Source organism: Oculina patagonica, chromosome 4, assembly GCF_052425735.1.
Source record: "Oculina patagonica isolate OP01 chromosome 4, crgOcupat, whole genome shotgun sequence".
Classification (NCBI taxonomy): domain Eukaryota; kingdom Metazoa; phylum Cnidaria; class Anthozoa; order Scleractinia; family Oculinidae; genus Oculina; species Oculina patagonica.
The window spans coordinates 48,546,758-48,557,996 of record NC_135761.1 but is presented as its reverse complement, the minus strand read 5'-3'; the positions used below and the strand labels follow the sequence as shown (position 1 = coordinate 48,557,996).

Here is an 11,239-nt window from a genome sequence, read left to right as displayed (position 1 = left end):
AATCCATTCGAAATGTTACCATAAAGTGAAAGAACGAGGTTAGGTTGTGCCCATAAAGAGGGTCCATAAACGATTAAATGCATGGTAGAACATCTGCACATTTCTTGCTCAATTGGAGTTTGTAACAGCAGCCTTTTCATTTAAACACCTACATGTAGCCCACATTTTTAAATTTGCCCACTCCTGGCCAAAATGTTCGGGTTTTTCGCCGAGAATGCCGGTAAATCTTCTCAGCAGTTTACATGTAAATGATCACAACATTGAAATCTTCTAAAGTTCCGTGGAATTTTACATTGTTTAATAACACCAAATCACTTTTGTTTAAACATTTCATCACTTACGTTTTACATTAATAATTGGGAAACATCCAGACGTCGAGATGTCTTTACTTTGATCAGAAAGTGTCACACGTGTGATGTTGGCGTAAAATGCCAAAGTAGACACCCAGGTTAACAATCTCGAGTTTGTAGTTGCCTGGACTAGAGAAAATGAAATCTCCAAAAGTTAGCGCTTGGATTTAAAAAAGTGATGTTTGTGTAAAGATTCCGATGTTTTTTAAAGCAAAGCTACTTACAGTCTTTTCGTGTATGCAACATGTCAGTTAATGGTAGTGATATTACAAACGCTAATGGGTTTCTAAAGACGGGGCTAAAAACGCGTTTTTCTGCTTTTTCTTGTTGTTTTTAGAAAGCGGACGAAGGCCCGGCCTGGCTGGAATTGGAGAAACCAGACTTGAAATACATGTCCGCCGCACAAGTTCACGCACACCTCAAGGAAAAAGCTAAACAAAGGTATGATTGTTTGTATACGATCCTAAGAAACAGTGAAAGCGTTAGCTGAACAACGAAGAGTGAATATCTGGTAGCTGGTAATTTGAAACTAAATTTTCATGTGCAAGTAAGAGTAAGGGATTCCAAGCGTCACCAACGCGTACTTCAGTAGACTTTGTTTGGATTTGAAATTCGATCGAAAAATATATCTGTTTTTCTTCAAAAAAACTAACTAACTAAGTAACTTGGAAACTTTAATTTACATAGTTTTTTCCCGTCTTTTCCTCGCTGTTTTCAGTTCTAGGCTCAAATTTAATTTTTTTAAGACTTGTTCTTGTTTTAGTTGTTTAAGTTCTTTTTCTTACGTTGTTTTTTTTGTGTGTGTGTGTTTGTGTGAAGGTGGTTTTGTGAAGCTCCAATCTTAGAGAAAAGCGTTTAGACACTTGCCGTTTTTTCAATCAAGAATCATGCCTTGAGTATAGAAGCAACCTTCTCCCAATATTGAATGGGACGCGGCAGTGACAAGATTTGGCTTCAATTTAGTTGTGGAATTCACAATATCGCGCTAAAATTGTATTTGTCACTCTTTTTACCGTTAGGTTTTTGGATGTGGCAGACCTCATCCCGCAAATAAACCCAGGTGGGTCGGGACGAATCCTAAAACCCGAACTGAGAAATGTCCTCAACAAAATGGGCTTCTACATGGAAGATGACGAGTTTGAAAAACTCTGGCAAAAATATGATACCGAGAACTACGGTACGATCCGAGCAGAAAGATTAATGAGCAAGCTTGGGATTGCTATGAGAGACACCGGCTCCAGAGAGGAGTCCAGCTCTCCGAGGAAACTTGAAGTGGAGCGGAAGCACTCTATTGATGTAGAGAAGTGGTTAAAGAGGAAATTCCGTGAGGGGTTTTCCGACATGAAGCACGCTTTTATGGAGTTGGATTTAGATAGGATTGGGAAAGTGAGTCGAGATGAGTTCAGGCGAGTCATGGAGGATTTTGGATTGCGTTTGAGCACTGTCAAGCAATTGGATGACTTTCTGGCCAGGTTTGTTTGCAAATAATGTTTGACTTCACAGTTACTACTTATACAGTGGGATTATATATCCAATCTCCTAGGAAAACGAAAACTGATTCGAGAAATCCGGTGGGGGGGGGGGGGGATTGCAGTGCTCGATTGATAGGAAATTTAACATTTCATGAAATTAAAGCGAATTTCAAATAACGTTTTAGGTCCATTATTTGGCCCCCAATTTCTCGATCACAGTCCTGACTTTCTAATCTTCTAGGAAAAATCGTTATTTTATCAGGTGGGAATCTACAGGTATCACTGAAACTTTGAAGAACGCTCGGAGCCGCCAGATACGTTAATTGGCTAAAGTATCGCGAACATTGTTTCCGTCTTGGATTATACACCTATAATGTTGAAATAATAAACGTGTTCCTTTTGTCTCAACAAGGGTTTTTCTTTGTGAACATCGCGTAATTTCCTTCATTCTCAAATGTTTCCCCCTCTTCCGCGTTAATTTCCTTTCTAGATAATTACAGGAAGCACAAAACAGAGGGAATTACTGCCCTTGTTTATGAACTGTCCTTTTAATCAAGCTGGCAACAAAATAAATAAAAAGACCGTTTCTCTTTATGATTTTGATTGTCTATCCCCCATTTTTTTTTCCCCCCCCCCCCCCCCTTTTTAAAAAAAAAAAAAACCAAAAAAATAATAAGAACGAACTTGTTTTATTAGAACAATTGATATGATGTGATGTCTTTGTCTTTAATAAACATAGAGTACTAAATTTTAAAGGGTAATATCCGCCCGTTTTAGTTGATTCTCGAACTGGTTTCCCCCCCCCCCTTTTTCTAACCCCCACCAAAAAAAATTTTTTTTTTTTTTTTTTTCCCGACCGACCGACCCACCATCACAAGAAACGGGGCGAGGGAGACGAATGGTAGTTGGATGAGAGCTATGAAAACTATTAGATGTGCTTTATATTTGTTGTAATATCTTCATCGGACGCGTTTTTACTCACGTCATTCATTATTCTTACACAGATGCGGCGTTGAAGCATCCAATGACAAGATTTCTTACAAGGAGTTCCTTCGCCGCTTCCAGGATCGCAGTGAACAGGGAATGCCACACAAGATTTTAGCTAACCCACTGCACAGGTATTTTAATTTTATACTGATCAGTTTTAGAAACGAAATGTTCTTATTTCTTTACCAGTTTAAGCCACGTGTGTTTCTTCCAGAATGGACGAAATGATGTTTTCCATCTGTCTTTTTCCGTTAACTTTGATTTATTCATGTGGTACTACTACACGATAAAGTATTTTTTTTATTAACTCTTACGTGTTGGTTTTGCTTTGTGTAACTAATCAGAAACAAGGTTAGTCTGGGAGGTGGAGAAATCAAAGTAATCACGTGCCGTTTAAGTGCACGTGCCGCTGTCTGCTCTTTGATTGGCTGAGAAGTTTGGAAAACCAACTAAAGATGTCAAAGTGTTTGTCAAACCAGTAGCTTCAGTGTGATCTTTAAAGCCTGGTTCTCATATAATCGCCTCGATCGTTTCTATCGCCTACACGTATGTCACTTCAAAAAGTTCTCTTGCGATCGGGGCGCTTATATGAGAACATAAATATTCACAGACGATCGCTAACGTCTGCGGCGATTGGGGCGATCACGATCGCTTGGATCGCCCGTGTTCTATCCTCCAAGCTTCTTTTTCCCTTCACCGTAAAACTGTAATAACTGAGAAGTTAGGAGGCCACGAGTTTTGCTTTTTCATTGAAGGCTGCCATTGTGTTGGACCCAGGGCTAAAATGATTGTTTTTCGTACGTTTTAGATCATAGCAGGCGATCGGGACGATCATATGAGAACCCCCAATCGCTTCGATCGCCAACGATCGTCTCAGTATTTGCAAACGATCGATGCGATAGAAACGATCGGGCGATCATATGAGCTGTGAGAACCAACCTTTTTCCACCTTTTCGCCGCGACTGAAAGAAGCATCTCTTATATTTTTGAGAGAGAGAATTTTAAAAAAAGCTGCCCTTTTTACAGCACTAATCGAAAGTTTCTTTTATCAGATACCATCACAGTGAAGTTGGAAGTAATTATTCAACGACTTCTGCGATTGAAGCCAGAATAATGGACTCATTCCAAAAGGATTTCCTGGCACTACTGGGTACATTTCAGTAAGTATTACTTGAAGCCTCTCTTGAACACTGTCTTCTTAGTGAGTGAACTCAATTTCTCGGCTAAAAAAAACTCGAAAAGCTTGTTATGAATAACATCTCTTACGTTTTTTAACTTCATCCCGTGTAATTTTCTGAACTGTAGGAATGCGCAGTCTGCTGTCTTAAAATAAATTCAATTCTTGCCATTTTTGTTTTGCAGCAATATTGATCGCAAAGATTCCGGTCTTCTGACACAGCAACAGTTCCGCGCGGCCATCGAAGGAAGATTTGATTTGAACATGACGGACCAGGAGTTTGAAGTGTTTTTAAAGAAAGTTCCTATTGACAGTGACGGCATGGTGAAATACGTCGAGTTTATGTCCAAGTTTGATACTTTGTAAGTAGTTTGGTTTAATTCCCGTCACATCACGTAACATTTCCATCATGTCACGTAACATTTTCCGTCACATCACAAAACGTTTTTGTCACGTAGAAATACTCCCAGTCGCTTAATGCTGCTTAATGCTAGGGCGGGTGCTAGGGAAACCGGGATAAGCTCCAACCTGAGTGATGGGCCACTAAGGCCAAAACCCGGGGGGGGGGTACTCAAAAAGTTTTATACGGGGAGGCTCCACCCCAAGTTCCAACCCCTTACCCTTTTTTATACCATTTTTGACAGAAATTGTACCCCTTTCGTATACCTTTAACTGAAAAAAGGTACCCCTTTCATATACTTAAGAGACATGGCGTGGACTTAAAATAGGACGTTTTCTTGTCATTTTTATGTAGCTCTTAATAAATTAAAATAATACAGACATAAATTGCGTCTGCTCGAAATATTTTAATTAAAGGCCCTTTAAATAGCCAAATGACAGATTTCCAGACTTGTTCTTTCCATGGCTTTGGTAAAACACAATTGAGCACCACTGTTACCAAAAATGTAAGGCTTTGACGAGTTTTTATACTCTTGAACTAACCTAAAAACTGACAACTTTAAAAGATTTCAGCATGGCCTTCAACGAATACAGTTCAAAACGCTTCTTTCATTTTTTTCAAATTCCGCCCTTGTTTTCATATTGAAATAAATTTATTTTTCTATTTCTAATGAGCCTGTTGCTTAAATAACTGTTCCACTAAACGATTTTGTTTTAACAGTGAAACCAAAAGCTTGTTTGACCGCTCCAGTGTTATGGACCGGAAGGAAAGTCTCCCTCCTCTACCGGAAATTGACAGCCCACCGATGTCGCCAAGGAAACAACTTCGTCCAATCAAAACCATGGATTCGTATAACAGCCAAGAAGGGCGCAGCGTCGAGGAATTGAAAGCGCTTATCAAGAAAGTTCTACAGAGTAATTACCAGGCCTTTGAAGAGGTAAGATGAGCAAAAATAACTGGCCAGCGGTTTTTTAGTTAGTTGCTAAACAACAGCGATGACGTATCCTGATGACTTCATTAGAAAAAGGTTCCTGTTGTGGCCAATCACAACGTTTTAAGAACGCAGTGAGCCAATCAGTGCTCGTAAGTAAATCTTGAACCCGCGTCAAGTGCGGGAAAAATTACGTCATGGACGCTTTAAATTTACACAGTGAGTGCGCTTCTTGCATTTTTATTTCCCCTCAGTATCAATTATATAAAGTGCAACTGCATTTGAATGTCATGATCGGATGAAAATGTCACTTTAACACTTGTTTTGTTGTTAATTACAGACTTTCTACGAACTTGATGAATTAAACAGCAAGAAAATGGCGCCGAACGACATGATTAAACTTCTGAAAAAGTGAGCAGTTTTTCAATACATTATTGTTCCTTTATTTTCGTGTTCCCTTTAATTTTCATTTGTTTCTTGAACTTTTACGGGGTCGGGAACCTTTTTTAAACACTGGCGGTATTTTTTCTGCTATATTTTGGGCGCCCTTACACAACATACGAGACTGCATTCTACATTGTTCCGATGATTTCATTGATTTAGTTTTTTATTCATTTTTGGATAATTAAATGAAAGCTATTGAGCAGTACTTTTATGTGGTACTGTTTATAACGCTGTACAATGTGGTTCTGTCTTTTAAGTCTGTGGAAGAAACCCCAGTGTATGACCATTCAAATGAAAGCTATTGTGTAGATCTTGTATCTGATACTGTTTATCATATGCATGCTGTACAATGTTAAAACTCATTAGTGACTATTTTTTCTGTCAGGTTTGGTCTTTCAGTAAGTCGTAACGAAGTAAAGCGACTCTGGGATACACTGATTACAGATCAGAAAGGCCGTCTTGAGTATTGGCAGTTTGTACGGACGTTTGGCTACTCACTTGACTCTGCAGGTAGCTTATATATAATTTTCTTTTTTCAACAATTGAAAAATTCTTCGCCTGTTCCTAGAGCGCTGACATTTGTAAAAAAAAAACGTCATCCCGGTTTCGTTTGTTTCTTTACAATAAAGAAAACCACGTGACATGCACCGACCAGTTACAACCAAGCTGTCGTCTTTTCAGCCAATCAGATAAAAAGGAAAACCAGTTGTTGCATTTGACTGGGTTTCTGGGAGACTTTCCCGCGCTTTTTGCCATTTTGTTCAATACAACGATAGTTTTGATGTTAAAAGATACAAACTACGTTTCTAACATACAAATTAACCCATGGAAGTTTTGTTAAGTTTAACAGAAGGACGGAAAATTATGTCATTATTCATTCCCATAAGACGAATGCTCGAAACGTCAGCTCTCCAAACTGACCACTGTTATGAATGTACCTTCATCGACTTTACATTTGTTCAGCAATGTAGCACTAATTTTCTTAGTAAATTAGAGTTATTTTTCAGTCTGAGGTAAAGTGTTCTAAGTATTGTTAGCATCGTTAAATTATGACATTTTTATTTTCGTCTCTCAGCTTTCCCGAATGCCAAAGTTTCACCGCCCAAAAGAGGTGACAATGATTTTATGATGCGCTCTAACAAGCTGAACAGTGACAAACATTTACTGCATCATTTGCTGAAATCCAACATCGACTGCCACTGGGAAACACTCTGGAACGAGTTCACCTCAATTGACCGACAGGGAACTGGTACCATTTCGAGGAGAGATTTCATGGTAAGTTGGGTGATGCCTAGTTTCCAGGCTGTTTGTGTTATCGTCCGCTTGTGGCTCTTAGCTGCTGTGGCAATCAAATCATGAGTCCCCAAGCCACTTGTTCTTCATGTCCGGCTAAGGAACAAGCGTTGCCTGGATGCTAGTCTAAGCTTAATAAAAACTTGCTAGGAATCAAAGGACGCGTGATTTAATGATGATTGCGACCTTGAACAAGTAGCTAGACTGTTGCCTTGTGTTCTTTTTCTTGTACTCGGAAAGCTTGTTTAATTATTAAAATTAGGAGCTACCTCACGGGAATTTTTGGCGAATTTTTGGTCTAAAATGTCCTGAAATTGGTGGTAGGCAACTTATAACCCATGAAAAACATGTTTCCGCATCGTAAGAAAGATGGAAGTGTGCCTTGTTTTGACTTGTCACGCTATCTTTCACTGATTTTCTAATAAATAAATAAATCTGAATGCGTTACAATCCCAAATCAAGTCCGTTTGAGAGCTTACTTTCGGTCACGTTGTTAGTAAATCGGCTTTTAGTTTTTACTTATCTGACAAAAAATGTTCGTTGTCTGAAACTGTGCACTTTTTTTCAGAATATTTTGCAAGATATGTGCGTTGAACTAACGGACTACGAGAGTCAAGTATTGTGTGACAAATTTGATCCCAAAAAAGAAGGAAGGTAAGTAACGCAATCACTTAACTTGAATATCTTCCGTATATCTCACGAGGGTGGTTACTACGATCTGTTTCGAGGGACATTTCATTGCTTCATGACACTTTACTCGTGCCGGTTGGATTAAAAATAACAGCAAAAACACGGAGTACTCTCATATTCGAATTTACCTACTTCTACCAGAAATGCATAAAGGGTTTCTGTAGTTTCTTAATGTAAAAAAAAACCTCCAAGGCTACCAGTGTACTAAATGCGGGTTTCTGATGCAAAAGAGTATTCGGGTGATTTATATTTTATTTTTTCCTGGATAACAGATGACTTTAAACTGAAACGTGTTTTTTTTTTCCTTCCACAGAGTAAACTATATAAAGTTTTTGGAACCGTACTCTAAACACCGAAGGGGAAATCGCCATGGACACAATATGCAAGCTGTCATGAAGCATCCACAGGCTGAACTGGTATGATGACATATTAATGATTAATTCTTTAACTCTCGAAATCAAGTGTTGCCTGCCTGTAGCGGTCTCGCATATTAGGTACCACCTGGGCGGAGGCCATTAAGAAGCACATCGACAATATACTGAACCGTTACCTAAAAATGAGCCTTCAGCTTCGCAAAGGACCAGTTCAGTTGTTCTCGTACATAATTTTAATGGCTCAACCAGGTTCTGCGTTGAGCCTGCACGCAGGCTATTTAGAAGCAACATCTTTTTATTTACCCGATCAGTTTCTTCAAGAGTACGGAAAACCCGAAATAACCATTAGGTTAAAAATGCCAGGTTGTCAGTTAGCAAATTTACTATGCTAGTTTTGTTCGAGCACAAACTTACACACACATGCGAAATATAATATATACCGGCAACCTCGTTCCCAGAGTGTACCGGAAGGAAAAGAAGTTTTTCAAGTGATAATGCGAGGTATTATTAACAATAACAATGCTTCGCTTTCTTTCTTTTGGTAGCCAATGGATGAAGTCGTTCAAAAGCCAAATAAAGGATTGTCGACTATCACAGCTAAACTCAGGGAAAAGGTAATAACTCACAGTTACTCGTTTATTGAGGCAAAGCTTAGAGGTGGACTTAGGAGTGATGGGGAGGGAAGTTACAATTCTACTCCATGCAAACACACAAGTGAACTCAGTGATGATTCGTCCATGGCTTCTGCTAAGGAACTGCTGAATTGAAGTCGAAATATTTCTCCTTTCAAACCGAAAGAACTCAAAACTGGGCGGAGCAACTATCACGTTCAGGCTGTGTGCATGTGCTTTTGTTGTTGTTGTTGCTAAGAAACCTTTATGCGGAAAGTTGCGCTTGGACTAACCGTATTTTACCAACGCCAAGTAATGTCATGTTTCTTGTCATTCAAACATTGCCCGATATTAAATCCAGCGCATGCTAAACGACAGTGTTTTGACTTCTGTTTCACTTTCTATCTTTCAGTTGTCAGGAAAATGGATAAATCTCATGCGAGCTTTCAAGAAACTCGACAAAGATAACAAGGAGTTTCTCACTTTGCAAGAATTCCGCCACGTTTTAGAGCTTTGTAACGTCGTGTTGGACGAAGAGGACATCTACCACATTTTAACAGAGTTTGATGAGAAGGGTGGCGATAAAATCAGATACACAAAGTTCTTGGACAAGATGAAATAACGTTATGCTGCTAGTGTGTCGAAGTGTGTATATCAGTAAATAATTATTTGTACAGTTTTAATATAATGGAAGTCGTTACAAACTTGTAAACATGTGAATCGTCTGCCACGTGAAGCAGCAAACAAACTGCCTTTCGTGCGACAATTCTGGCACGAAACGAATCGGATCTCGCCGAGAATTGCATCGCATAAAAAACTTTAGTGTTTTCTGAAGTTTTTCAGCGTTGGAAGTTGTTTTGCAGCTGTCAAAGAAAAGAGCCATGCGGAGTAAAACCACGAGAAGGCAATTTTAGTCTCGTTTTAGCGATTTTATTTGGAAAATGAAGAAAATTAAGTATTTGAGCAGACCTAGAAGGAGTAATAACGCATACCGGTACCGTACGCTAGAAACTAAAAATAAAATAACTACAAAATATTTCAAGACAATAGGATACCGTAGCCATTCAAAGTGAGAACGTAAAAGGTCCCTTTTCTAGTTCCTTGTGGTAAAAGAAAGATTCGTGGGAATGATTTCGCATCTTTCTGTTAAAGTTCCATTCATCATGTTCATTTTGTATTACCATTATAGAAAACCATTTTAAGGTGGCCGAATACAGTTTTTACGCGGCTCACAAGCGCGCGCTACGATTTTCTGCTTGACGTCATTATTGCTCGCGCGGGCTAAAATGGCGCTAGCAACTCTAAACAGAAATGAAAAACAGTTACCATCTGTTTTACCACGCTTTACCAAATTTGTCTACAAAAGAAAACTTCAAAATACTTTTAGATAGGTCTTGAAACCTGGGGCGCAAAACAATACGACAAAAAAGGTGGATAAACAACCGACAGAGAAGTTCTAATTCTGTCTTTCATTATCGCTCGTGACGCATGGCGTCATATTAGCGTGCGCTCGCACGCGCAATTTGATTCGCTTTGGAGGTCGTAAAAGCCAGATTTTGATCCAAATTTTCTCGAAAACCTACCGTACAACCTATTATGAAACTTTCACAATTAAATGTAAGGGGTGAACCACGTCCACAGCCAAAATTTTGAAAAAATCTGTAAGACAGATTTTGAGCTATTTTTAAAATCGGCAAAATATCACATTTTCTTATTTTGCGAAAAAACTGTCTGACAGATTTTTATATTATTTTGCATGAATGTTTTATCAAAGCCAATTCCTAATTTCTGAAATTTTGAGGTAGGGTCATACGGGTAGATTTCGAGAAAAATGCCATTTCACCTACTAGTGCCAGTCCCCTCTGAACCACTCGACCGTTCATTTTAGCTGTTTATTAGCATTTTTATTTCCCAAATGTCGCATATGATGGTTATAGGATGTAACAAACAGTAATACGAAAAGGATAAAACATTTCTGGCGTTTGTAAAAGAGAGATAAAAGATGGACTGATTTTCCCTCTCAAAACTGTACTAAGCCACCTTAAAGCAGAACGAGTCACGTGTAAACCAAGTGTGTCATGTACATTTTATTAATTTTTTTAAATTAAAATCGTTGTTAAGTTTTATATTAAATTCACATTTTAGTTGTGGCGTTTGCTTATTGCTGTGTTTATTTTTTTTCTTTGCCGATTATTTAACTCTCAATAAGAGCGCAAAGTGCGTACTCGTAGGAAGTACAGAATAGAACTTCTGCCATCGTCGTACCAGTATCGTGTAGCATTGTAGAACGTGGATTTGAATCTTGTTGAAGCATCACGTCTTTTCTGGATATTCTTTGCAGCTGCTCAGCTATCATGACTGAACGACACCAGTACACTCCTGCCAAAACTGATGGGCTACAACATTGAACAACAACGTCCTCAAGGCATTACAAAGAAAATTCGTCAGGCCGAAGACGACCGAAGAATCACGAAGGATCCTACGGTTCGACTGCATTCGTCTTTGTTTTC

At 38.8% G+C, this 11,239-nt stretch overlaps 1 protein-coding gene across 1 annotated transcript in view; it reads left to right on the top strand.

Annotated features, from left to right (window-relative positions):
• Positions 1 to 10,890, top strand: part of LOC144652515 (EF-hand calcium-binding domain-containing protein 6-like) — a 16,958-nt gene extending 6,068 nt beyond the window's left edge. Inside the window, exons 6-19 of the mRNA XM_078512539.1 lie at positions 688 to 791; positions 1,370 to 1,822; positions 2,827 to 2,940; positions 3,862 to 3,969; positions 4,172 to 4,348; positions 5,107 to 5,323; positions 5,658 to 5,728; positions 6,147 to 6,271; positions 6,837 to 7,036; positions 7,623 to 7,708; positions 8,058 to 8,160; positions 8,664 to 8,732; positions 9,142 to 9,932; positions 10,777 to 10,890. Coding sequence (XP_078368665.1) covers positions 688 to 791; positions 1,370 to 1,822; positions 2,827 to 2,940; positions 3,862 to 3,969; positions 4,172 to 4,348; positions 5,107 to 5,323; positions 5,658 to 5,728; positions 6,147 to 6,271; positions 6,837 to 7,036; positions 7,623 to 7,708; positions 8,058 to 8,160; positions 8,664 to 8,732; positions 9,142 to 9,351 — 2,037 coding nt within the window. The 3' untranslated portion in view covers positions 9,352 to 9,932; positions 10,777 to 10,890. The remainder of the gene's footprint in view (positions 1 to 687; positions 792 to 1,369; positions 1,823 to 2,826; positions 2,941 to 3,861; positions 3,970 to 4,171; positions 4,349 to 5,106; positions 5,324 to 5,657; positions 5,729 to 6,146; positions 6,272 to 6,836; positions 7,037 to 7,622; positions 7,709 to 8,057; positions 8,161 to 8,663; positions 8,733 to 9,141; positions 9,933 to 10,776) is intronic.
• The last annotated feature ends 349 nt before the right edge of the window (positions 10,891 to 11,239 follow it).